General features: G+C 44.2%; 2 protein-coding genes across 3 annotated transcripts; both read left to right on the plus strand.

The window, feature by feature from the left end:
* The first annotated feature begins 464 nt into the window (after positions 1-464).
* Positions 465-11,779, plus strand: ttbk2a (tau tubulin kinase 2a). Its single transcript, XM_041060896.1, has 15 exons — positions 465-533; positions 1,999-2,146; positions 3,331-3,404; positions 4,472-4,612; positions 5,048-5,152; positions 5,300-5,365; positions 5,534-5,626; positions 5,834-5,959; positions 6,283-6,440; positions 6,676-6,883; positions 7,034-7,257; positions 7,384-7,936; positions 8,813-9,154; positions 9,934-10,913; positions 11,322-11,779. The coding sequence occupies exons 1-15, from the start codon at positions 465-467 to the stop codon at positions 11,767-11,769; spliced, it is 3,735 nt and encodes a 1,244-aa protein (XP_040916830.1). The 3' UTR covers positions 11,770-11,779.
* A 4,857-nt stretch (positions 11,780-16,636) lies between these two features.
* On the plus strand, positions 16,637-27,293 carry cdan1 (codanin 1). 2 transcript variants are annotated; one of them, XM_041061409.1, is made up of 28 exons: positions 16,637-16,729; positions 17,209-17,918; positions 18,010-18,210; positions 18,607-18,797; positions 19,084-19,200; positions 19,306-19,384; positions 19,541-19,661; positions 19,912-20,021; positions 20,202-20,291; positions 20,429-20,504; positions 20,711-20,916; positions 21,267-21,399; positions 21,638-21,781; positions 22,007-22,173; positions 22,396-22,477; positions 22,665-22,754; positions 22,847-22,901; positions 23,086-23,222; positions 23,320-23,423; positions 23,832-23,981; positions 24,159-24,222; positions 24,410-24,488; positions 24,728-24,954; positions 25,062-25,169; positions 25,275-25,338; positions 25,541-25,752; positions 26,042-26,149; positions 26,279-27,293. In XM_041061409.1, the coding sequence occupies exons 1-28, from the start codon at positions 16,652-16,654 to the stop codon at positions 26,399-26,401; spliced, it is 4,026 nt and encodes a 1,341-aa protein (XP_040917343.1). In that variant the 5' UTR covers positions 16,637-16,651; the 3' UTR covers positions 26,402-27,293. The 2 variants fall into 2 exon arrangements, with proteins under 2 accessions (XP_040917343.1, XP_040917340.1); XM_041061406.1 differs by having other exon boundaries at positions 16,639-16,729; positions 17,206-17,918.
* The last annotated feature ends 467 nt before the right edge of the window (positions 27,294-27,760 follow it).

Raw genomic sequence — 27,760 nt, forward strand, 5'->3', positions numbered from 1 at the left:
CAAGATGAAGCCTTTTGTAATTTAAGATGCAGGACTTTTGCCTGCGACTTGGTGGTGTGAATTTGCCCAGAAAGACAGCTGCTGGCAGCAGGTGTGGCAGCTGCAGCGATGGTCAAGTATCAGAAAGCTCCAGACATTAAGCCAGGGGTTTAACTTTGTCTCTCAACTGGGGAGACTTTCAGACTTTCACATTTAGTTCAACCAGGCATAAGAAAACCGTCTGTTAGCTTATTCAACACAATAAAACCTCCCTGAAACATCTAAGAACCTAAGCTCAAGATGTTGAATTATGCATAAATTAAAATGCCCAAAATTCAGCAGAATTCCTCCATCATTTTCTGACAGTTTTGTGCCTCTCTTGGACTTCTGTAGGGTTCTCCATCAAGGCCCCAATGCCCGGCCCAGTCTGAGGCTGCTGGTCGAGGGGGAAGCAGTGAGGACAGCGTCCCTGGTCTGCAGACGGGATGAGTGGGGGAGCGGAGCAAGCTGACATCCTAAGCGTGCTCTCCCTGGTCAAGGAACGATGGAAAGTGGTAAGTGATGTGTTATTCGCCAAACAATGGGCAGTGTGTTTGTTGAGCCCCGTCACTGCCTGCCGCTGTAGCTCACCCTCTGTCCCACAAAACAACTCTTTGTTCATCAAACGATACTCTCCCCTGCCTATGAGTCCTTCTCGTTTCTTTCGAAGTGTCTCACCTGTGGCTTGGACAGTTTGGGGTCATGTCTCTCTGTCCAGGTAGTGCTGCTGCAGTATGGGAGGTCCAAAAATAGCCCGTGCAGCTATTTGTGGCAGTGCAGTGTGCTATAGGCAGCAGCAGCAGCAGTGTTCCCCGAGGGCCCCTGTCTCTCACTGCTGTGCCAGCCTGGGTGCCATGTGAGGCTGTTATTCCTAACTAGCAGCCTGGCACCACTTCCTGTCTTCTAAGGAGCTGAGTTACATAATAATGCTGCAGCTAATCCCACGACTTTAGCTCCTAGTGCGACACAGGACTCAGTGTGTGTGTGTGCATGGAGTACAGTGAGGGACACGTGGGAGCTTAGGGGAAATTAAGGCTCTGGCAGCGCTGAGCAGTGAGGTGAGAGCAAATAGGTAGGACTGTTGGGGGAAATTTGAAAGAGTGAAATGAAGAAGAGACCTTGGTAAAAATGGGTGAGCTAATTACTTAGCACATGTAAATTTCTGCCAGGTAACCAAAAAAAGAAGTTTCATAAATAATAAATGTCCCATTATGTCTTGACAGTAAATGCACTGTTGGACTGACAGAATCCTCTGAAGGCAGGATGGCACCATGTTTTTAAGGTCTTATGTGACATGGTAAACATTATACCTGCTTAACAACAGCATGGTAGCGTGGTTGGATTTAGCTCAAAGAGCTGCTGTGCCCAAGCACAGTCACACAGAGCCATTAGCATGGCTGCGGTCTCATAGTCTTTTTCTCAGCTGCAGTTCTTTGTATCTGAATTATTTTTTTTTCATGGGTGGTTCTTTTTTTTGAATGACCAAAAAGACAAGAGTGCAAAAGCCAAAACGTATATTATACAAGTTCCTATTTGTGTAACGTTTAATAGTTCAAACAGTCTGTAACAGTTGTTCATTGTGCTAGCAGCCTGTGGGTTTGTAAAGCATAACAAATTGTTGTATCGTGCATACATATTCACAGGCACAGAGCTGAAGTCAATATCATGTTGACATCACATGGTTTTAAAAATGCTGCCATATATTTCTGCTGCTACCAAATCTCACTTAAACAATATTGTAAAGATAAGGGAGAAAATAAATGAACACCCATCTGAATGATAGTTTCGGGTTTCATTGTGGAAAGCTTGCACCTTTACTGAAGAGCCCTGACCAACTCCATGGAAGCTGATTTGTTGGTGACCTTGACCTCTGACCTCCCAGAGGAAGGAGCTAAAAGTTTCCTCTGTGCACAAACAGTCTGTAATTGTTTCTTTTTTTGTTATGAAGTTCTTAAGCAGTGTTTCATGACCTTGTTCTAGGTAAAGAAGATTGGGGGTGGAGGGTTTGGCGAGATCTACGAGGCGCTGGACCTGCTGACGCGGGTCAGCGTGGCGCTGAAGGTGGAGTCGGCCCAGCAGCCCAAACAGGTGCTCAAGATGGAGGTCGCCGTGCTCAAGAAGCTCCAGGGTGAGTCGAAATGGATTCAGTGGATTTGATTACATTTCTGGAATTGACTGATCCTCCCTGGCACGGTGACCTATTGAGTTGTCCCAAAAGAGGATACTCTGCGTATCATTACAACATTTCTGTCGATGTTTTCTCTTGGTTTGATAAGAACATAAAATATGAGAAGAAGCAAACTAGTCCAGGAAAGGTTATGACTGTTGAAAATGTAGGGATAGCCGGTGTCATCCGTAGCAGGAATAGTAGAAAAATCTCTGGCACTGAGACCAGATGTAGATCATCCGACGCATCTGAAAACACAGTTTGGCTCTGGCATCAGCACAATCCTTATTTCACGTCTTGTGTTGTAATGATGGTTTTACTCCCTTCTCTCTTTTTTGACTCTGTCTTTTCCCTCCTCTCTTCCTTCCTGCCTTTTAACCGCTGTGCCTTTTTTCTCTCTCCCCTCTGTGGGGAAAATCAATGTGCTGGGATCATGTTTGCTGCCTAATGGCTTCGGCCTGGGGCATCATGGTTCTGCTGTTTCCTAAAGGAACCACCTTGTAACATGAGATGGGCTTAACTCCAGCCCCCCAAACACTGCTGACCCGCTCAGCTGTAAAGAGTAAACATCGACCCGTGGCCTCATAAGAAGACTAATGGGTCTTATCAAGCTAATAATAGCCTGTTTTGTCTTTGGCTTGGGTCCTTCAATTGTATTACTCTGGTTTATTCTAGAAGAATTTGGTGAAAGTAGGCACTTTAAGAGCCTGTGTTTTTAATATGGAGGTTTTGTTAGTGTAACTGTTTGTATTCACTATGCGCTGAAGGGCTCTGGGGTGTGGTCACAGTCAAGCTGCCAGTACAGCAGTGTCCTTTGAGACCAGACCATGCACACGCACACACACACGCACAGACACACACAAGGCTTTCATGCACATGTGTAGACACAATGTCGTGCTAGAGCCTATAAATCAGCAGGGTAGTCGTACAGGGAAACTGGTGACAGGAGGGCAGAGAGCGATCATGCTTGGAAAGGGAAGGGCAGCAAAGTATGAACACACACACACACACACACACATCATCAAGATTCACACAGCAGCCTTCATCTTACCATCAAATTATGCAGCTGATGTCAAGTGGCCCTGAAGTGTCTCCATCTGTCATGAAAGTGTCCTGAAGCTCTCTTGTCTTCTTTTATTTCTCAGGTAAAGACCACGTGTGTCGCTTTGTGGGATGTGGCCGCAATGACCGCTTTAACTACGTGGTGATGGAGCTGCAGGTTGGTCTAAATGCTCTTTTTTAGCTGACTTTCCGAGCTCAGTGCGACACATTAAATCAAGCTGGTGCCGAAACAATTAGTGGAATAATGTGTTAGCCAAAAATCACAAAAAAACAGTTTTAATGGTCAAATTAATCACTAAAATCATTCTTCAAGCAGAGAATGCCAAACGAGAATTACCTACATGTGATAGGAAAATCTTAAAAACACAACTTAGGGCTGTGGAAAGTTGTGATGGTCACAAAGATGACCCAACACATGACGATGATTCAAACATTTTATAAATGATAAAACAGCAAAATTATCAGCAAGACAAAGCCAGTTCACTTGAATAACGACTTTCAACAACAAGGTAATTCAAAGTGAAATGAACTCTACATATTTGAGCTGGTTCACCAGTAAGTCTCCAAATAAATGAAACAGAATGTAGGACAGAGCATCGAGCAGAAGAGAAGTATTTATAACACCTATATTCAGAGTGGAGATTCAGGCGGCACTATTGCAGGCTGTTCTCATACGATGTCACCCGTCTCCTGCTGTGAACTACAGAGGCGTCAAATTAGTTTTATTATTAGTAGTAATTATTGCATCCAGCACTTGAGGCTGGAAAACCCAAGACATCCTTGCAAATTTGCAAATGCTTTCTCTGCATTATCTGCATTTATGTGGGCTTTAAGTGTTTTGAAAGTGTGGTCTGGTTGTAAATTTATACCACTATACCCACAGGAATGGTACATTTATGTGTACTACACTGACTCCCAACCGTTCCATATGTTTAATTTTAGATGATCTGTGCAGCTGTAGTTTTTTTTCTCACCGTTCGCTTGCTTTCTGTCCACTCATCACATTTGGCCATCACCAGTGTCAAACACTTCAGACAGTAAAGTCTTTTATTAGAGATTTTGTTTTGTTTTGTATAAACATTTTTCTATACATTCTGTGTTGCAGCAAAAACAAAACTAGCCTGAATAAATGTACAGTTTTATCCTTTTTTTCACTTCCCTTTTGTTGAAGTGGGGGTGCTGCTCAGGCCTTTGGACTAACAAATCTTGTACGTGGTCTCTCAGGGTCGTAATCTGGCTGACCTGAGGAGGAGTATGACCCGGGGTACGTTCAGCATCAGCACCACCCTGCGTCTGGGTCGCCAGATCCTGGAGGCCATAGAGAGCATCCACTCTGTCGGCTTCCTGCATCGTGACATCAAACCGGTGAGTCACAGGACGCTGGCTGCATCAGAGGATATTTTCTGCTTGGTTCTCATTTCGTTGCCTAGCACTTTTGTTCTTTCTGTAGATTCCAGGCACATGGGAATATTTTTATTTCTATTGTCTGGGTAGAGTTTGTGACCCTTGCACTTTTTATCATTGACTGCTTGTACTGTTGCTGATTCAGTATTTTGCTTTTTTGGTTGTTGCACTTACAGTAAGCTCTGTAGGAATATCAGCTAAATGCCCAAAATGTAATAGAATGTAAATACTGTCTGTCTGCTCAGCTGCTGTATTAAATTAAATTCCATCACAGAAAAGCATCGATTTGCATGAATGTAAGTAGACATTAGGTTTTATTGCAATTACATTTCACACTTAATCAGTTTTATTTCTGTTTAACCTTTGCCTCCTTACCTCTCCCTGTCTGGGCTTCAGTCTAATTTCGCCATGGGTCGCTTCCCCAGTACCTGTCGTACGTGCTACATGCTGGACTTTGGTTTAGCTCGCCAGTTCACCAACTCATCCCAGGAGGTCCGACCAGTAAGTGCCCTCCTCTGTCACCTACTGAGTAAATCTGCTCATTACTGTGTGTAACATGAAAGACGTCTGGTTTGGATCTAAGCATACTCACGTTAGACGATGTCTGTGTTAGCGTTTGATGGCTGTCTCTGTGTCTGTTTCTGTCAGCCCCGCACAGTGGCAGGGTTCAGGGGAACGGTCCGCTATGCGTCTGTCAATGCTCACAAGAATAAGGTCAGTATCTGTCCACCCTGTGCAAGAGCTCTTCTGTAATCTGTGATGCTGCTGCACAAGTGCATATTTGGGTGCTAAAACATAGAGCTTTCTCCTTTTTTTCTCATGATTTGTCAGTGATCAAATATTACTGATTAATGTTAACTCAAACTCGGTGTAATTCTGCAGGAGATGGGTCGTCATGATGACCTGTGGTCCCTCTTCTACATGCTGGTGGAGTTTCTGGTCGGTCAGTTGCCATGGAGGAAGATCAAGGACAAAGTAAGGACAAACAGTAATTGTTATCCTTCCTGTTCAGGTAGCTTTGAGTGATGAGATGTGACAAGTCTGTGTGTGTGTGTGTGTGGTGTGTGTGTGTGTGTGTGTGTGTGTGTGGTGTGTGTGTGTGTGTGTGTGTGTGTGTGTGTGGTGTGTGTGTGTGTGTGTGTGTGTGTGTGTGTGTGTGTGTGTATGTTTGTTCTTTCACAGGAACACGTGGGGAAGCTGAAGGAGACTTACGACCATCGTCTGATGCTCAAACATCTGCCGGCAGAGTTCGGGGTGTTTTTGGAACACATCTCCAGCCTGGACTATTTCACCAAGCCTGACTACCAGGTGACACAGGGGCAGTAATCCGGGTTTAATGAAGAGTGAAGGTTTTTCTGACAACATAGAGATGCTGGTTTCAGCAAATGATAATAAAGTGATATATTTCCCCTGTTAAAAAACAAAGAGTGGAGTGAATGACCTAGAACGGTCTGCTCAAGTTGATACACCCAAGAGAGCACCCCAAGATGGTCCAAAATGAGTCTTGAAGTACCTCAAGTGTTTAAAAGCTATTTTCTATAGACCTCTGTGGAATTGTCCTGAATTTAAAAACACACACATACAGACACACACACAAAAAAGGTTAAATATGTTCTGTTGTTTTGTTACAGCTGCTGATGTCAGTGTTTGACAACAGTATGAAAACCTACAATGTTGTGGAGAACGACCCCTATGACTGGGAGCGGACCGGCACCGATGGCACCTTGACCATCAGCGCCAGTGCCACAACACCACAACATCACACCCGCCTCACCCCGGCACACATGGGGTACGTTTGCTTGGAATAACCAACTTTTAGTAGAATTAATTCATTTTATTTAGGTTTTATTAAACACCAGAGCACTTGAGAAAAAAATAAGTTTTTAGAGAATATATATTTTCTGAATTATCTAACTCCAGCTGTGCTTGAAATTGAAATTGTAAATTAGCCTCTGGGTCGTTACCTGTACTAGTTTTTTATAGCCTCAAACATGAAATAATATGTGTACTTTTAATTGTTCCAGCATGGCGAACGCCTCCCTGATACCTGGCGACCTGATGAGGGAAAACACGGATGAGGTTTTGCAGGATGAGCAGCTCAGCGACGTGGAGAACAACCCTGCTCCTGAGCGCCTGCCTGGCTCTCCCCTCCACCCACACCGCAACCAGGAGGCTGATGTCTGGGAGGAGCTGGACCGTAACCGTAACCGCATCAGGGCCGCGGTCTGGAAGGTAGACTACGTGTGAAGCTACAAACTATAGTTTCTGTTCTAACCAAAACCCCTTTCATCACCTCAAGTGCTCTCAAGAGAATCAACACTTCAAGTAAACGTTGCTTATTTCTTTGGTAAATAAGTTACAAAAACTGACTGGTTCCTACAGGCGGCGACGGAGGAGGAACACAGCAACAACCAGGGCAACCAAGGACACCAGAGCCCCTACCCTGGGCCAAGTCTGGGTTCCCCAGTCAAACTACACTCCGAGGTGATGGCTTCAGACCGTGACGGCCCTCTGCTGAGAAAGCTCCGCAACATCCACAGCTTTGAGCTGGAGAGGAGGCTTGGCCTGGAGTCCAAGCCCAGTCCCGAGCGCTTCCTGGAGGCCTGGTAAGTCTGTCAAGTAACTCCTCCATTCCTGTTAAAATCATCTTTTTTCAACGTTTTTTTTTTCCAAAATATTCTTAAGGACAGAGAAGAGACTTGATTGTTCGTCTCTGTCTTGTGTCTGTTTAGCTCAACAAAGCAGCAGCCTGGAACCCCACAGCAGGAGAAGGAGACTAACGGAGCTGCAATCATCCCAGTAACTCAGGGTCAAACTGTACCTGCCAGGGAGCGTCCCGATAGGGTCTGGCACTATGATGAGGAGTTCCTGTCTGGTGGTGGTTCTCCTAAGCCAGCATCCCCTGGATCTCTGGAGCAGGGAGAGGGGGCAGCCAGCAGCGGGGGCTTCGTGGCCCTCAATTTGAGCTCTGGGAGGCAGGAGATTGACTCAAGGGAATGGGTAATGGTGGAGCGGCCCACTGGTTCCCCAGGAGCCAAGGCTACCGCGAGCCCTTCAGAGGAGGATGAGGAGCCGGAGGTGCTCCAGCCGGGGGAACAGTCTCCTGGATGGGAAAAGGGTAGCCCGAGCCCAAGCTCTGGCAAAGCTAAACAAGAGAGCATGTCTTCCTCCAAGGGAAGTGCAAAAGTGGACAAGTTGGAGCTTAGCGTGGGCCATGTAGGGGCTCTGCCCCCCGTCACGCCAACCAGCCCAGCGGAAGCTCTGGCTGAAGGAGTTCTCACTCAGGTAAGCCCTTTCATTTGAAGGCCATCTCACAACATGGCATACATGATACTGACTGTAGTCAGCGTTTTACAAAGTTAAAAAGCTGCACAGAGTCAGAGTTCTAGCTATAGAACTTTAATGCTAATATCATACAACAATCAGAGTTCCACCAGCTGCATCTTGCTCTAGATTGAAGCTAAATGTTACTGCTTTATGTTTGCTCGCTTCTTCACTTGTGTATACCTGTTACTAGAAGATATTTGTGACACACCTGCAGAGCTTTGATCATATCACAGCATGAGGAAAAGGAGAGCTCATGACTTTGAAATGCACTTTGATTTGCTTTAGATATCACGCTTAATTTTATCTTGTTTGCAGGCATTTGCAACATGTTTGGTTGGTTTTATTTACTTTACAAATTAAATTATTTCTTTCCAAAATATAATTTGGTTTGCTTAGCTTAAATTATTTGTTTGCTCCTTTGCTATTCATAACCTTTCACCAGCCCACTGAGTCCAATTCCAAAATCCTGCTCAATCTACAAGTTCACCATAAACTGCTGTTACTCAAATTGCAGAGTTGCTTTTTTCACTACAAGAGGAATAACTCTCCCCTCACTCTCTCCTACAACCAGAACTACTACCTCCAAGTTGAAAATGTATACTGCCTTCCCCAAAACTACCGTCCTTGCCTTCTTATTCCTTAAAATCATCCCCAGAATAACCTTGACGATCCTTCCGTCGCTTTACCTGTAGAACATCTCTGCTTCGTGCTCCCCACCGATGCAACCACCTTGTCCTGCCTCTCAGTACTCCCACCGTCTATCTTCTCACTCCCTCACCAGTCTCACAACCCCTCCTCTCTCCACCTCCCACTTCTCTCCTTCCCCTCTCTTAGCTCCCCACCTCTCCTCCGTCCCTGCCCGAGGAAGTCGCGGTCCGGACATCCAGCCCCATCCCTCTTCGCTCTCCCAGCCCTCACACCCTCCTGACCACCTTGTCGGACCCGCTGCACCAGCGCCAGCCGCCGGGCATGAGGCGCAGCCAGTCTGCCGACCAGCAGCAGCAGCAGGGGCGCCCCTCCTCTTCCTCCTCCTGCCATGCCTCCCTTCCACTACCACCAAACCCTGCCCCCGGCACCCGCTCGCCCAGTCGTAGGAAACTGCCTGCCATCCCAGCGGGTGCTGCCAACGCCAAGTTTCCCTCTGTCATACGCATCACACGTGCCCAGCTTCAGCAGGTGATGAGCCCGTCACGATAAAAACAGGCCTCCATTCAGCTTCCTTTACGTCAGTAGAAAATACACCAGCAGTCATCATTTTTGCTCTTTCATTTTCTTTTTTGTTGAAGTTGCTCGTTTTGGCTTCTTTGTTCAGTTGGCTTGCTTATTGTGTTGTTGTCAGGCAGCTCTCTCCAGAGACCATGAAGGGCATTGTGCAGGCCAGACAGAGCATGGGTCAGATGTGTCCTTGTGTCTGGACATGTGTTCTTGTGATCTGAATAGGGGTGTGTGTTTGTCTGATTGTGGCATGTGTGTTTGGAATGTCGAGTCATGACTACAGGTTGCATGATCTCTTTTGTTTCAGATCGTCTTTGTCCTCTCTATCTTTCTCTTCCTCTCTCTCTCCCTGTATTTGTTCCTCACCCTCTCTTCGCTGAAGTCCCCTGCGAAGTTGCGTGAACGTTTCCTGTCCTACTTGCCGGTTTAGTACTCACAGCTTGACTGACACTGCCATAGCACTTGTGTGTTTCGGTCTGATAATGGTAGCTATGGTATTGCATGCTGTTGCCAAACTAATCACCATTTATTACCCCATATTGTAAAATTCTTCTCTTTTCACACATCTGCATCAGGCTCTTGCTGCAGAACTACAGCACAACCCGACATGTTGTAGTCTATCAGCAACAGGCTTTTGACAATTCGAACATTATTCCCATTTTTAGTGTGGTTCATTTTTGAAATAACACCTGTGTGTCTCTCTCTTCCCTCCTATGTCTTCACCTCCCCTTCCCCTTCAGTTGACAGCTCAGCGTCCCTCTGGGCTGTCCTCCCAGTCAGGATCAGACAGTGCTCCACAGTGCCTCCTGCTGGAGAGGCGTGGTGAAGTTGAAGCTGAGATTCAGCAGGTCCAGGAGCAAACAGTGGACATCACCTCCCCACAGGACCATGTGCCCACCCATCCAGGGACTCCTACAGACCCCCTGGCAGAAACGTTGGTCAATGGAGACAACCACACCAAAGCTCAAAGCCCTGTGCCAAGCCGCGTTTCCTCCCCGCGCTCACCCCGTTCTCCATGTTCGCCTCCTCCGCGCACACCCTCCTCTCCACGCTCCCCCCGCTCACCTCGCTCCCCTCGCAGTCCTGTTCTGGTCAATGGCCACTTCATCCCCCATGTTACTGGCCAAAGGGATTTAAGTAATGGATCTTTCCCTAAGCTGAAAGACCCTGAAAATGATTCTGGCCCGGCTCCATGTGTCACAGAGCCTCAGCTAAGAGGTGAGAGTGGAAAGGTGAACCAGGCCCCAGATGAGACTAGCGGCCCAGTCTCCTCCTCCCCGGCTGCCCCCCGAAAGGACCCCAGTCGCAGGCAAAGTCGCATTCCAGTCCTGGAGCCCTCCAGCCTGCTGGAGCTCCCACCTCCTGGGTCTGCCAAGGAGAAACTCCTGCAGAAGAAAGCCAGCCACCACGGTCTGGTCCCTTCTCCCACTGCCTCCCCGTCCCTCTCCGATAGGCGTGGCCCAATGGTGGCCTCCCTTGCAAGGGACCCGCTGTCCTCCACCTCTGACCGCTCCCAGGATGAGGACTCTCTTATGGGCTCCCGTTCTGACCGCCAGGGAGATGATGCTCCATCCCTTTCCTCCTCCTCCAGCCCTCTGTCCCGCAAGAGTAAGATCCCCCGTCCTGTTCATTCAGCCTCTTCTGCTGAGCAGCTGGCTGCCCAATTCCTGCCACGCCCACCCCCTGGAAAGCCACCTTGCCGCCCCACAGTGGAGGGCAGGTAATTTGTTTTTCCTCATCCAATAATTTATCCAACTATTATTGCTCTCAAAGCATTTATTATGAACAGCATGAAAGAAAGAGCATGAAGACTTAAAAAAAATATGAGAACATTCCACCTAAAATTAAACTTTGCCTGTTTATTGATGTGGTTAATGGAATTGTTGGGCACCAGTCTTTTGTCTCTGTGCTACATGTGAAGTAAGAGCCAGCAGCTGATTGGCTTGGCTGAGAATAAAGCCTGGAAGCAGAGGGAAACAGCTACCAGTATACAGACATGAGAGAGACACTGGTCCTCTTATCAAACTCACAACAAGAATTATAATTTATCTCACTGTTTCCTGGTTTACTTTGAAATATATGACCTGGCTGTTACTCATACCCTGCTCTGCTGTTTGTACCCACTTAGGCTCAGGCGTTACCGCATCCGAGCTGGCAGCACCAGCGACTCGGACCTCCTGACATGCCTTGCTCAGCTGATGCATGGTTCCCGTGGCTCCCCGCTTCACCACCGCTCCTCGGCCCAGCACGGGGGCTCCAGGATGGGCGTCTGCAGCCTGACGAGCTCTCCTCACCACCACCGCAGCTCTAGCGCCTCGCCACGCAGCTCCTCCTCCCTGCAGCGGTCCGTCAGCTCCTCGCCCTCCCGCCACGAGCACCGTGGCAGTGGTGGAGGGGGCTGCCTGGGCCGCAGCCGCTCACCACCTAGCTTCTCTGGCTCCCCACCCCTCCGCCGCTTCTACCCCCACCACCAGGAGACTTGCTGCAGCCGCCAGGCACGCACAGGCCCCTTCCACCTGTCCAGGGGAAAAGGCTGCAGCCGTGAGGGCAAGTGCTCCAGCAAGCTGAGCAGATAGTTGCCCAACAGGTTGTGCTGCCACAGCAGAGGATGGGAAGACTCCAATTATGATAGGATAGACAAAAGTCAGGATAAAAACCTGAGTCTTCCTCTATAATTAGATAAAAATCTTGTTTCCCTGTTTTTTGCTGTCAGTCTGAACCTTACAATTGTCTCGCCGCTTCCCACTGTTCTTCACTCTCTCTATTTGCACACAGGGTTTTTCCATTCATCTATGTGCCCAGCTTTAAAGGGGTACTCCAGTGATTTTGTGTTGAGTTTCCATAGAGTTGTGGGGACTTGTTAGGGACAAATTTGAGAAAGAATAGTCAAAATGATGTCCTGACCTTTGGTCCTATACATTTCCCTGGTTGCTCAACATGAGTAAACTGAACTTCATGTATAAAATTTCTGGAGTGCCCCTTTACGATACTTTATCAGACAAACTATATTGACATGTCAGGGTCCTCCTTTTATGTTTGTTAAAATGCTGTAGAGCAAAAATAGTGTAGCTGCAAAATCAAACTGTTCTTTCCCAATGCAGAAAGTTCTTTAATACATAAATCAATAGTTAGTTGAGCCAACGGGCACATAAATAAATCAGTTTTCTGCTTATTCAACTTTAAACCATCCTGCACCACAATATATAGTAACTTATTTATCCCCATTATTAATGCACTTGGAGTATACTGATGGAATATCAGTGTAGCTGATCACAGCTTAATTAAATATCGGCCTGGGGTTGACTCAGTTATCTCCTCTGCATTTGGAGATTGCAGGCAGGGTATAATATTTACTTTATGCTATGTGTGAGTGCATAAATTTGTGTACAGTTGTATTTATTCAGATATTTATTTTGATGCTTAGCGACGCTTACGACTCCTACCCTCTTCTGTGTGATCGTGGATGTGTGGTTTTGTGTCTCAGATTAGTTTTAAATGTATAATCGGAGGGATTACTCCGCAGTAGCCCTCTATACAATCAATCATGTAAAGCGCGTGAGGACACACACCTTTTTGTGCCTACTGTGTTGCTAAGAGGGAATCTGAAGGAATTACCGGTTAGAACGGTGGAACTCCTTTTAGATCTGAAGGCGTTGAGGGAACATGTGTTTCCTGTAGTAGTAGTTGTAGTAGCAGTAGTGAGCTTCAAGAACACAAGGTTACATTACTGATGAGTAATGTTCAGACGCAGACATTTGTCTCAGCATGTGCCTTGGCACTTTGGGCAGCTTGAGGATTCACACTGGTGTGTCTGTGCTTAGGAAAAAAAAGGAGCCAAAAACAGATTTGTGCCAGCGGTTAAATGACAACCCTTTTCACCAGTATTCTTTCATGTAGATAAGGTAGCAACACAACTGTTTGTAAATCAAACGCAATTTGAGCAACAGTTTACTTGAGGAAAGAGTAGCTATTATATGTAATGACTAAAGGAAATATTTCGAGTGAAGCCCGTTTCAGCGGTCCTGCACGTACCAGGTCAGAGTTTGGGATAAAACTTTGAACAAATGTGAATTTCAGACCTCAAACAACATTTTGTCAAATTTTACAGAAAATGGAGGCCATATGTACATATATTTCTCACACCAAAATGATGAAGAATGTTTTTTTTTTTTGTTTTTTTGTTTTTTTTTGTTCCTCCTGCACCGGAGAATGTGTTTTCTATAATGACATACAGTATGTTTGTGCACAAGGCAAAGGAATCAGAGTATTGTTTGTGTTTAATTTAGTTAGGATTCCTCACTGAGACTCTCCTCCACAACTTCTTCCCACTCCTCTGCTTGTAAGATACTGTAAAATAACTCCTGCTTCCCTCCCGTGCTACTCTTTGCATGCTCAACAGAGAAACAACAGAAAAAAAAAAATCAAGATCAACTACTGAGTAAAAAGCTGCATACCACTTCCCATTACAGGGCATTTAGATTGTGAAGATTTTAACCCAGCGGGGTCTCCATTACCTGTCTCTGACCCATCTCAATATTCATTTTCCTGCTCCCACCTGATGTATGACTCTTGTTTTCTGCTTTTACTGCACTGATTTGGGATGATTATGTTGCTGGATAAAGATAAGCTGTAACTTTATCAGTGCAACCGGTTTAGGACACGATGCACAAAATTAGAAAAAGGAGAATAGACTTTGCTGTGGTTTGAGCGTTTGTATTGTCGCGAGTTGAAAGATTAATGGCAGCTGTAGCCCCTGTAAGACGTGGCTGCACATGTGAACAAAGAGAAAAATCCCATTGCCAAATATTTTGATAAATTTTGCAGATGTGGTTGGACTTGAGATATGATAACTATGGGAGTCTTCAGAGGTTGAATGGACACATTGCTTTGTAGATATAAAACGTGTTGTTGCGTTTGACTCATGCAGATCTTGCAGGTACCTACGCTAGCCTCACAGAGCAGCTATGATGACTCATCCTGAAGGCAGACAGCGTTCAGTCAGTCAGTCGCCTTAATGTCTCTTCTCTGCCCCTCTGTGCGTAGCGAGGGATGACTGAGCCTTGTCTGTTTTGGAGATCATTCCACTATTAGGGCCAAGCCAAGCCTTCCTGTCTCTTATCTCTTGTCTGTAAATGGCATGTGCTGCCATGCCTGTCAGCGTGGTCAGTATGTCACCACTGAAATCAGTGCTGTCAGACTCTTGTGCTTCTACTGGAGAGCTCCCTGTTTTTTTTTTCCCGTGAGAATGTGTGGGCCATTTATTGATTGACGGATGGAAATGTAAAACATTTCAAGTTGCAGTATTCAAGGTGTATTTGTTTGTCTGATAGCTGTATGCTCCCAGACAAGGGCCTGTAATTTCTATACGTTGCCAGCGATCAATCAATCTTTGAATTCTCCCTCTTTCAACTCGTCTGTTTCGGGCTCACAGATTTCATGATATTTCAAGCTTTCAAAGTTCAGAGCGCTGTTGTGCAGACTTTTAATATATACCTATATAATATTCAAATAATTATTTAAATAAAATCATTATTGTTAAACCATAACTTATATGCTAACAAGCTTCAGTGAAAGGGAGGAACAGACACTAAACAGTGCTGCTGGTTATAAAAGATAATCAGATTTCTTATCATGTTTTTTTGTTATTATTATTGCACATAAGTGGTGAGTAGTTGTAGTTCTAGTGTTACCTTCCAGATGAGATTTTCTTTGCCACTTTTTAAAGTGGCCTGCTGTTGAAGGTGTCATATTTATAGTAGCTTGCCGGTATTTGTGGTCATGGATACCCATAGGCCAACGAGAACAAACCCCTCTGTTTTGTTTTATTTTGAAAAGTGAGAGGGAAACTAATGAAAGCTTTGGTGTGCACTGGTACACTTCTCATGTCATAACATTGGAATACTTGTTAGTAACTTATACATACTTGACAGAAATTATTTATTGTGACCTTTGCTAATTTGCCCATCCATCATTTTGACTTCAATTGTTGGGATTTTTTAATGGTTGATATATTTTTTTTTTTGTGTTGTAACGTATGTCTTGATTTTGAAATGTAACTGTACAGTCTCAAGGAAAGAATGTAACGAGTGGGAGTTTTGCATTGTATATAACTGTAATTATTTATGTTTATTCTATCATTTGTATCATATCAATGCCTTGTACAGTGTTTTTTTTTTTCTTTTTGGTTTTAAAATTATTTTGTATTTTATTTTTATAAACTGGTTATAAATAAAATACTCATTCCGCATGCAGACAGAATCTTGTGAAAGGTTCCTGTTTTTAATCCTTAAGTGCTGAGCACTGGATGAGGAAGCAGAAATTACAACATGCAACTGTGTGCATTTTTATGAATGCGCTGGACTGTACTGGACTTGTTGTTTTATTGGTATTTTTATTAACAAAACCAATTTGTAACAATCAGTAATCACAGACTGAGCAAAAGTTAAGGAAATTAAATATCAGAATAAAATCCAAATTAACTTAAACAAATACTGCCAAACATACAACAAAAATAAATGCTTTTTACATACATTAATACACATACTGATATGTTCTGTGAAGAGATAACGCTCAAAGTCAAGATCTCTTTTTTTATTACATAACTGTATGCTGTAAGACTTTTCACTTAAATGTTTCTCTAAATCAAAGATGTCAAACCACTTGCTTGAGGGCCAGATCTGGCCCAAGAGACAATTTCATAATTCCTCCCCCATGTTTCAAATTTATTGTTAGATTTGGCAGCAAATCTGTTTTTTTTTATTTATATTTTCAATTAGCAATAACTTAATTTTCCAGAGAGGCTGCAAAAACAAAGCATTAAAACAATTGGTTGCAACATTTTTCCTTCTGAAGCATTCACACATTTTTTTTCATTAATCTTCAGTTATTTTATTTCACATTTAACATTCATACAGCTTGTCAATATAAACACGTCATTCGTTGCCTCAGTCAACACTACTCTGATTTGCTTTACAATGTACCTGTTACAAAAATGGCTGTTCCTAAATAAAAAAGACCTGGATCACAGACAGTCAAGAGCAGTGGAGCTCTGATTATTCTTTGGTGGAGATTAATGTGTCTGCTCTCTGTCTCATGTGCAAAGACGAGGCAACCCCAAAAATACGACCGCAGCATCACTCCAATGCGCATGCAAAGCAGTCTGACAGGTTCAATGAGAAGAAGAGGGGAAAAAAACATTTTTTAAGCTTCAGACAATAATGGAATATTTTTCTGTAAGTTATTCAAGAGGTAGAGCCCCCTCGAATAAGAACAACCCAGCCAATGGCCCCTATATGAGTGCACTTTGAGTCCCTGCATCTGTAGATCCAAGCAGAGGACTGTCACCTTCTGTCAGCTGCGCACGTGGTAGGCATACGTCACCCGCAATACGTGCCTGCGTAGGAGCTGAACCCCGCCCCCCGTCCTTTCAGTCCCGCAGCCGCGCAGCTCCCAGCCAGAATGGCGGCTCTTTTGGAATCGCTTCTGTCGAAGAAAGTGGATCTTAACACGGTCACAGACTGGCTAAAAAATCACGAGGTACGTCTTAAATAATTCAGAGCCACGCGAGTGAGACATGTGACACGCGCTTGCCCTTTGTATTGCGTGTTCTATGAGATGACATAGCTCGTAACAGAGTGTAAACAAAACTTTTAGCTGCTGAGCTAGCGAGCTAATGTAGCATGGATGGCGTGGAGTCCAGACGAGACGCTTCCTACCATTCAAGAGAAAATTTAGCGTTAAAGCTGATCATAATTGCTCAGTGTTGTGTGTTGTTTTTATTATTGTTAGTGCCCGAGGAGGGCTTTGCAGTTTAGCAGATGTTAGCCAGCGCATTGTTAGCTAGCTCAGTTGACTATTTTCTGTCCTGAAGTTGTCCAGCAAAACATTCATTGACCTAGTTACTCTCTATCTTTGGTTCGTTATGGATTAAACAGCGTTGATCACCTGTGCCAATTCGGCTTTATATTTGTTTGCCACAGTATATTTTCTAACAGCTATGTTTCTCTTTTCAGCAGGAGTATGACAAGCTGTCATTCAGTAAACCTCGGGTGACAGTTCACAAACAAGAATTTGTCCCTTTTCTTTTAAATTTCCTGAGAGAGCAGAGCAGTCAGGCACTAACACATGGCCCTGCCACGCCGGCCAAGACCCCCAGCCGTTCCAGGCCTGCTGCACAGACACAAGGGTTTTCTGACAGGAGGGGCTGCAGGTCTGCTGGTGGTGGAGCTGGTTCACGGAGTGCCAGCAGGGTCCAGCTGTTTTCTCCAGCCACGTCAGTGTCACCTGGAACTGAGTGGGATGCTGCTAGTCAGTCAGGGTCCCATTGTCTGAGCGAGACCAGTGCCTTCAGCAGCCCCTCCTTTACTACAACATGGAGCCCTGCCTCCAGGCCCTCAGGCTCTGAGCGCCGGCCTGGCCAGAGGATCAGTCTGGGGGACTACATGGTTTCTCCTCCGGACCTCCAGCACAGCCCCAACCTCCAGTCACAGAAGGCCCGCAAGAGGACTGGTGGTGGCACAGCTGGACATGGAAGACATGGAGGAGGGCGTGGAGGACAGCACAGTGATGAGAATGCACGATGGGACAGTGGAGGGAAGAGGTCAGGTAGAGGAGGAGGAGGCTACAGTAGGATAAGCGAGCAGGTTACACCTCCATCTGGGGGGCAGCTCAACTTCAACAACCTGGAGGATTTCCCTCCTGTTGGGTCATCACCAGTTTCACCTGCGTGAGTCTGCACGACTGTCAGTTAAACAAAAGTCTACAATGACTCCACCATTTATTTTCTGATTTGTCTAATGGTTTCAATTCTCCTTTAGGGCATCCAAACCATCTAGAAGAATAAACCCAACACCAGTCAGTGCAGAGCGGCCACATTCCAAACCAAAGACCTGCTTCACCTCCACCCCCTTCAGGAAGCCCTCTAGTCCCCCATCAGGTGTAGAGGTGCTTCAAGGGTCGATGACAGTGGGCAGCCCTCTGAGCCTGCAGGAAGAGAGGGAACTGCTTAAGAGGGAGAAGTGAGTGCACATGCAGGACGAGTACTTATTCTGACACAAAATCTGACCTTTTACTCTGGGGTAAAGTGTGGAAGGAAGGGTGACACAGTTATGTTTGTTCTGCTTTTGACTGAGCCACATGTGCTGTTTTCCATTCTACATTATAGATGTGGTAGTGTCTTGCAGTATTCTACTGGGAGTTGTAGAAATTTAAAATAAACTTTGAAATTAATAGTCTAGACATTTAACATGATATTGACATTAATAACATATTTCTACACATACATTACAGTGTCTAATTTCTTTCTTTTCTCTTTATTATTAATAACAACTTCTGCTGTTTTTGGTCTGACTATAGCATGACCTGCCCTTCACCTCAGTTTACTTCTGCTGTTTCATGATTGTCTTGTTTTTTAGGACAAAGCGTGCCCAGCAGGTTGGCTCTCCCTTGCCTTCCTCTCTGGAACCTTGCACCCCTACTAAGTCAGGGCTTAGGACCGGATCCAAAGTTACACCTGACCTGCAGACGCCTTGTCCAGAACCATTCAAAGTCACCTTCTCCTTGGAGCTGGATCTCTTGGCAGAGCTGTATTGTACCTGCATTTCTGGTAAATGGCCAGGAGATGTCATAATTGTGCCAAAGAAAAGTAATTGGAGGAAAACAATAAAATTAAATATTCTTTTACATATCACATTTTAAGACAATTGAAGACATTTACATACGGTAAAGCAAAAATAAATAAAACAAAATAAATTATTTAGAAGTCAGACCTAAAATATAACAAGAAATTATTTTAATGCCTGCCAAGAAAATCATATTAAGTGACTTTAAATCTTTCTTAAATCTCCAGAGATGATAAAAAATGAGTGTGTTTGTGTTCTCATGTCTTACAGAAAACCTAGTGCCAAATATTTTCCTGGAGCTTTTCTTTGTGATGCAGTTGCTGACGTCTCGGTCCCTTCACACTCATGACGATGATGAACAGGAAAGTCTGTGTGCAGTAAACTCAGGTGTGCATTTAGTTTTTATTTCACTTTAGTCCTATAACTTCAAAATATTTTATTTTTTCAGCTTTTGTTTGAATTGAAATTGAGCTCTTTTTTCCATGTTTTCAGATGTTCTGGAGAAATGTTACCTAAGACAAGTACACAACTGTGTGTATTTTGCAGTAAAGGTTCTGGAGAATCAGTTTCAGTGAGTTTATTTCTTTCTTGCGTCACAGTTTTGTTCAGTTATCTCTTATTCACTAATAGGATTATATTAGCTTAGAGATTTCCCTTTTTAAGTAACATTGCTTCTTCAATCAATCTCTGAGTTGATTTATAAGCATCTTGTTTTGTCATACGTTAGGTTGATAGCTCATTTGGACAAGTGTACACTGCGCCTGCTGGCAGAGAACGAGAGGGTGGCGTCTTTCTCTCCAGATCTCAGAGATCGTCTCACTCAAGCCCAGGACAGAAGCACAGCTGAGGTAATGTACCTGCACTTGATTGCGAATAAATTATTGTTCTCAATACTGCATGAAACACAGATTCAGTACTACTTTTTAAGACAGTATCTGCTATATATTGAACATGCATCTTGCTTATGTTGTTAGAATCCTTGTTTGCTCCTTACTAAAGATCTTCATCATTTTTCTCTAAACATTTGAGACAACTTTAGGTTTTTCTGTACTGTTTCTTAGGTCAGTATTTTTATGTGTTCTTCCTTTTCTGTTCCAGCTCTCTCCCTCCGTCTCCACTTTCATCCACTCGGTCCCATTCCAGCCTGCTACGGACAACAGGTCCAACTTCGGTAGTGACAAGGCCTTCCACACCTTTAAAAAACAGAGGTATGTCGCAGGTTCTTCTTATGTCCAGTAAGAAATTACTTTTATGTCGGATGACGTGTGGCGCAGATGGATTTTTCATGGTTATAAGCAGACTGAGCACAGGCTGAGCACATTAAGCAACTGCTGAATTAGACTTCATCAGTTACACTTTTGCATTTAATATTTTTGCCCTTTTCACAGAGATATTTTTTATGAGGTGCTGCGAGAATGGGAGGACTTTCACATGGAACCAGGATGGAGCTTTGATGCCGCTTTAGGGAGTAGGATAAGGCAAGTCAAATTCATTTTTTTTTCTCATTAGCTTATGGACCAGGTGTAATTTAAAAATGTAAAAATAGTCTCTGTCTAATCCATTTATCTGATCTGCTTTAGCTCCGTGCATTTCATTGTCCCGTCTTCTTTTTTAGAGGAATGATGAGTCAACTGACCTCTGCAGGAAACCATTCCCATTTTGCCCGTCTGTTCCTCAAGCAGCTTGTCCAGGTAGAATGTGGCAACTCACTCACATTTACTTAATAGATCTTAACTTTTCACCGTAATTTTGTCTACATCAAATATCTAAAGTGATCCCACACACTCCGATAAAAATAATATAAAAAAATACAATTAAGAACACCAGTTCTCTTCCTTATCTTTCCTTCCCCTCTACACAGTGCACATTTTATAACTTGAAAATGTCTTCTCTTTAGATGTGTAAAGGACCCCGTGTGAACAGCTCTCCAGGGGATACCCCTGACACTGACCTGCTAGGTATGCTGGGAGCTGACAGCTTGGGGCGTCTGAAGCGCCTTGAAGAGCGTCTCATTCAGCCGCATGGAGTTGTTGGTCCCTGCCCTCCGCCATCTTTCCCTGGCCACCAGGAGTTCTTCAGAGACTTCCTACAGACTGCCAGCTGGTGAGACAATACGTCCAAGCCAACACCACCAGTTACACTGTTGAACTATATCATAATATAGTTCATATATAAAATACAAAAGGACACAGAACAGATTGAAAATAAGTCAGATCTGCCAAACTGGACAGACTGGTTTGAAGAAGGTTTTAATTATTTTGTGATCTGTCTTATAATCAGTGGTCAAAAACCGCATGAAGGTATAGAATATGAGCTTTATGTTCATAACAGCACTGAGTTTACTTTCTGAGCGCGTCGTTTTTCATTTGGCAGATGTCCTCTTCGATCCAAGGTAAACATTTTCCTTGACTTGTCTTTCTGTGATCTAACATTTCTTTCATATTGTGCGCCAGCTGCCAGCTGAACCAGCACCTGCAGGACAGCCTTTGTCAGCAGCTCCTTCAGCTGGATGAGGTGTCCATCCTGAGCCCCCCCACTTCCACTGGGGAGGGAGAGGAGGAGGGAGATGGGGACATGGAGCAGCAGGTATACGATCAGAGTCAGACAGAGATATTATTAAAATGTCAGTGTCACAGATTTTTGCTTCAAGTGCCACGTCGATTTTACTTTAACAACCAGTTATTTTTTTTTAGCTTTTTTACAGTAGGCAAAAGATTTCAGTATGGATAGTCTGTAAAATTACAAACATGCCAGATTTAGAAAATAGCAATCTGACTGACATGCTGTTAATTGTTACATGAACCTTTTCACCGGTCCCCATCAGGATGAGAAGCAGCGGTTCACCTCTGTGCTGCTCCTCGCTCGCCTTCTGGCGAAGTTCCTTGGATTTATTTCTTTTCTGCCTTACCAAACATCTGAGCGACCATCCAGAGAGATTCAGGAGACAGCTATAGCCCTGCGCAGCAAGGTGAGGAAAAAATAATGAATATTTATGAAGTGATGAAGTAATTAATTGAGGCCTGTTTTAAATACAGCAGGTGCAAGCCAACTTAAATGATTATTTTCCACTAGATGGGTGAATTTAATTTCATTAAGGAAACTCGAAAATATTCTTTTTAGTCTGGGCGTCATATATATTCTGCCAGGCATTTAATTTCATTTTAAAAAGTATTTTCCTCTCTTGGCCCCTCAGAGCGTTCCAGTGCTTAATGTGTGTGCTGTGCTGAGTAACAGTGTGAAAAGGAGGCGCACCATCCTGACTGTCCCCTGGCTTGTGGAGTTCCTCTCCATGTTGGACTTTATCGGTCCCCTGCTGCTCTGCTACAGGACTGCGTTAGGCACACTGCTCCTCCTGTACAGGTCTGACTCCTTTTCTGAATTGAATTAGTTGACAATCTCCCGCTTTAGTTGGCTGAGTCAGGGTCAGAGCTGTTGTAAAATGTCTAATAAAAATGTGTAGTACATAAGATCGTCACAGTAAGTTGGAAAATAATTTCTAAAAGTGACATTCAGCTAATTTTTCCATGCACATTCTTTGCTTTCTGGAACGTTAGGTTAAATCTAACTTCTGCATGCTTGTAGGAGAATGCTGCTGGGCAGATGTGGAGAAATGTGCTACCTGAACAAGCTACTAATGGTGTCTGTATTAGGATGGCTTTTCCAGGTGAGACACAACTTGTGGATATTATTTGTCTTTGCCTATCATAACATAAAGTTAATATTAGAATACGATTGGATGCAATTTAAAAAACCCACAGAGCTCTATTTTGAATTTTCCTTAGACTCAAATTAATTCATTTGGCTTTAACAAAACAGTTACATGTAATTGAACTTGTGTTTTACTTGTGTAGATCCCGGTGATTCCGGAGAACATTTTCTTCACCAATGAGTTCACTGAGGTAGCTAAGCTGGAGGGCAGCAACACAAGTGGTGCAGGACTTGTAAGTAAAATATTCATCATAGAAAGTGTTTATGCATAAAATACCCACTGCTGTTTTTTTATTCATACTGACAGTTCTCTTGTCATTTTCAGGACTGCATTCCCCTCGTGGATCAGCAGCTTCTCTATACATGTTGTCCATTTCTCGGTGGGTGGAAATTTGTTTGTCTTTTCTATCGCCTCTAGGATTTCTGGCATATGTATTTGTAGAAGTGTTGTTGTAACGTTCTCTGTAGAAGAGGTAAAATGCTGTTAATCAGGAGCCAGAGGTAACGTACACTTCTTTAATCTGTGGATTGATGTCGCTTTCCTTGTTTTGTTGGATGGTCCAGGTGAGTTTCGTAAGCTCCTGGCTGCCTTTGTGTCTGGAAGCGCAGCCAAAAGTGGAGGAATTATCCGCAAGATCACCCCCACTTCTGCTGAGCTCAGGGATACGCCGGTTGCCAACAGGTCGCAGCAGAAGCTACAGGTGAGCAAACAGGAGAGGTTGTAAAAAGAAATTTGAGATGGCATCGCTGAATTGCCTGTGTGTGTGCGTATTTAAACCAACCACTCAAATGTGACAGGTGGACCTCGAGCAAGCCTTCTTTCACAACCAGCCCCCGTCTTTGCGCCGCACTGTGGAGTTTGTCGCTGAGAGAATCGGATCCAACAGCGTCAAACACATGAAGTTAGTATCACAGACCTGGGGAGGGGGGTCGTTGGGCCCGGGGACCGTACATAAGCAGGTTTAGAGATTTCCGAGTCATAAATTTCTAAATCAACTGTATCTTTCACAGTTTGTTATTTTAGTTTGAGCATCCTTGCACCAAATTACCTTTTAGAATTGAGAAGGACTTTCAGAGCAGTGGGTAATCAGCTTGCAACTTTGGTTGGTTGCCTACCTAAGAGGGCAGTGACCGTTCAAGAGTCCAGATTTAGGTGGTGGCTGATGTGAATGCACCACCCTAAATGTAAATGGATAGATATGGGTATCAAAACTCTTATTTTCAACGTCACTGAAACTGAACTGTAGATCATGTTTTCTTTTAGTCTATGCATTTGTGTGTGTTCACAATTATTTGGGGATTTTCACCAGGGCGACATTAGTGAGTGAGCTGGTGGAGAGAGGAGAGAAGATGCTGAGGGATGGACTGGAGTTGCCAAACTCAAATCCCTCAAAACTGAATGACTCGATCTGTGCTCATCTGTGTGACGCAGGATTGGAGGCCCTGGAAAGAGCCACAAGGTACAACAGCCTCTTTTACAAGCAACAGTCTTTGTCCAAGGCCATAGATTTATGGACTTCAATGGCTGTTTGATATTTGGAAAAAAGGTTTATTTTGAGGCACCATATCAAAAGTATTTCACTTCTTTGGGGTTATCTTTTCTTTGTGGCAATCTCCTGATTCCATGTGATTTTCAGATATTGCTGTGCGAAGAGTCCTGAAGCCATAAGAATTCTGCTCCCTGATGAGACCTCACCTGCTGTAAGTCCTTTAAAAATCAGCATTCAGAAATGATGATATGATGTCGTGTCAAAAAAACGATTCTCTACATCCAGAACATGTGTTCAATTACAGAGCAAACCGAGTCTCTAAATACAGATGTTTTTTTTATAACAGGAAAAAAAACTTAATGTTGTTTCCACGTTTTTGCCTCATTGCCTCTGTGCAGGTCCTGACCACATCTGAAAACATCACCAAACGTCTTGCAACAGAAAAAGCCTGCAGCTGGCTTTCTGCCAACATTACAGGTAGCTACTTAAAGCAACATACCTGTGCTTCCTTTTTTGTACCCTGTTGAATACACATGATGTGCACTCTACTTGTTTGGTCCTTTGAAGAACCGAAACTTAAAGCTCTCAGTGCCGCTGGGATCATGTTGCAGAGCATAATTTCCATTGTAGATGAAAAAAGAAAGAAACAAGTGCTGTGATTAAAGGCTCCCTTAGGACACCCATGTAACTGTTCCGTTCTGTTTTCCTGCTGTCAGCGCTCATCAGGCGAGAGTGGAAGAGCAGGTACGATCAGGTGATGAAGGCTCAGGGTAGCCCAGTGACTCCACATGCGGGGGATGTGGAGCGGCCTGTGGTGGAGTTGGTCTCCCAGGAGCAGTCGACCACTCCGAAGAGGAAACAAGGAGGTGAGAGAGTGATCTCCTGCCCTCCACACTGCAGCCACAGTGCCTCACTGCCCTCAGACGTCCTCATTGAGATGAAGGTATGTTTGCACAAGAGGATAACCAACCTTACTTCTCTCTGGAGTAAAAGAGAAAGATTTCTGTCTGAAATTCTACTTGAATGTTTTTTGTTTTTTTTGTTATGTAGGAGTTGTTGAGCGTCGCAGTAGGCCCCAGGACTGGTGAGGAGCTGCCAACTGACTCTCAGCTCCAAACACTGCTACAGAGAGTGGGAGACACACTGGTCTGCAGAAAGGTGTGTGAAACACACAAGTGCAACAAAACAACAGTTGAGCTGGATTTACTGATTTTTTTTTTTTGCCAGTATTGATCACACTTTGTTCTTCTTACCTCCTCACAGTTTTTAACTGTGGTGTCAGAGCAGATGCTTCTGAACTGTACTGTCCTACTGGCCTGCAAACTGGGTAAGGCTCCAAGCTTTGAATGATAAAAACGGTGTGTTTCAAGTGTTAAAGTGTAAACCGGTTAATTGCCACCGCTTCATAAACAACCTCATTTTGTTATTTAAATTGTCCTGTGCTTTTGAAATGGAGGCAGTGTTAGTCCAGCTGACAGTCTGCTGTGTTGTGTAACAGATCTGAGTGCCTGTGGTGTGTATCCTCTCAGTGTCTGCAGAGCTGCCGGTGCTGTCGCTGTCTGGGTGCAGCGTAGGTGGTGAGGTTGTAGCCGGTCCTGGTTCGGGGTCAGAGCCTCCTGTCAGAGCACTGCTGGAGCAGCTTGCTGAGCTGTGGGAGAGAGACTGCTGCTCCTCTGCTCCCCTCCACCTGCTCTTCACCCCACTCACTGTCACTGCTGTGCTGAAGGCCACTGACACTGAGGTATGTTCACTGCTGCTTATATCAAAGTATTAAAGATGGCACGACAACCACCTCTACCTTTATACCTGTATATTTATTTATTAAGATATTCCCCTCAAGTACCTCACCACATACTCTGTGTACGTACATACAGATGTGCAAATCATATTTTACTAATTTCAAACCGAGCAAAACACAGTACACATGCACACAAATACTGTTATGGTGAGATTTTCTGTTAAATCCAACCTTTTCTGTGACTGTCTCTGTGGTCTTTAATGTGCGGTAAAGATTTCCCTTGTCTTTTTAGTGGAACAACTACCTGTTCCTGGTTAGAGGGCTGGTGGACAGAGGACTCTTGGGTGAGGAGGAGGTCATATCTCATTGGAAGAAGCTAACAAACTTGGCCTTGCCTGCGGTGAGGGTTCACTGCTTCGATCATGATGCATTCCTCAGGAAGTGTTTCTTTTACTCGTGATCTGACCTCCTTGACTCTTTTTCCGCTTGTTCTTGCTCACTTTGTTCTCTCATTTCTGTCTCATTTCAGGAGCTGATAGAGAAATTTCAGCTGCAGTCACAGAGTATTAAACCCTCGTTGCCTCCGGCTGAGCTACCAAGTCACATGGAGATGCTGCAGGTCTCGCATCAGGCGGTAGAGGGCGCTACGTGACAACAGTAATATTACCAAATGTCCAACAGCATTTTTTATGTGATCACCACAGTGTTTTAAATCACATCTGTCAGTGTGTTTTTCAAGGGAGTGACAGTTCTGGGAGACTTCTTCTTTTTGACCATTTTTTCCAGTTGATGTTTCTGCACAGCTCATCAAAGCTGTTCCACAGTCTGCCTCTGCACAGACTTTGCAAGCTTCAGACTTTTGTTCTTCACCTGTGAAGTGACAGCAACCTTTCATGAATCCCTCTGCTCTTTTGCTAAGGTGCTGGTGGGAACCAGAAAGTCCTGCCAGTCAGTGGTAGTAGCTGGGGACCACACCATCCCTTACGTTAGATCCAGGGAACCTTCCTGAAAGCAAACCTGGATATACGATTGTGTCCAAAGGGAAATACTAGTAGATCAAGCATTTCAAACAGTCAAGACCATAGCAGAATATTAGACGGGAGATGGGTGCCCAAGATGGGCATTTATAAGTTTTTGGACCAGAGGATTTAACTGAGTAGCTTTGCTGCCACTTAAAGGCATTGGCTTAATAAAATGTACAACAAATACTGTATATTTCTAATTTTGGCACTTGAAATTTAACCGGACAAGCCAAGTTTTAAGAGACATTACATTTGACCATTTCTAAAAATGAACTGAAAAATGTAATTTCTTTTGGTAGTTTTTAGTCCCGCCAGTGAAAATAAATTCTTTATTTTAGTATAGCACTTTCACACACTGCCTTCGACCGCCACTACTAGTGAACTGCATGTATGTTTCATGAATGCAAGACTGCATTTGTGATTATTTTTGTTCATGTTGAATGAGCGATGTATTCTCTGCTGCTTTTAAAGCGAAATATTTTTATGTTGCCACAAAGTTTAAAATATAATAATAAAGATGTATTCTGGTTAAAGTGTTTGCTGTGTCGTCATCAGTGGTGGAAGAAGTATTCACATCCCTGTCATGTCTTTTACCCATCCTACTGTTGTCAGATGAATAAAGTGAAATGAAAACTGAAATATTAGTAGTAACAGTATACAGCAGCATAAAATGAAAATATTCAAGTAGGTACATCAAAATTGTACTTAAATACAGTACTGAAGCAAATGTACTTAGTTATTTTCCAACACTACATGGTGTCATTGTGCAGACTGATCCTACAGTTTCTAGAGATAGACTGATTATCCACCTGGCCAGATATTTTTCTTTTTTGAATCCGACGGCGGATGAGAGCAGCTCCAAAAAGAAGCACCACGAGACAGGGAGGCTGCGCTGCAGCTCAGTGCGGAGGCCTGCACTGAGCTGCAGCGCAGCCTCCCTGTCTCGTGGTGGGGGGTTTTGGAACAAAAAGAAGCACCACGAGACAGGG

The sequence above is a fragment of the Toxotes jaculatrix genome, chromosome 17, assembly GCF_017976425.1.
Source record: "Toxotes jaculatrix isolate fToxJac2 chromosome 17, fToxJac2.pri, whole genome shotgun sequence".
Classification (NCBI taxonomy): Eukaryota; Metazoa; Chordata; class Actinopteri; family Toxotidae; genus Toxotes; species Toxotes jaculatrix.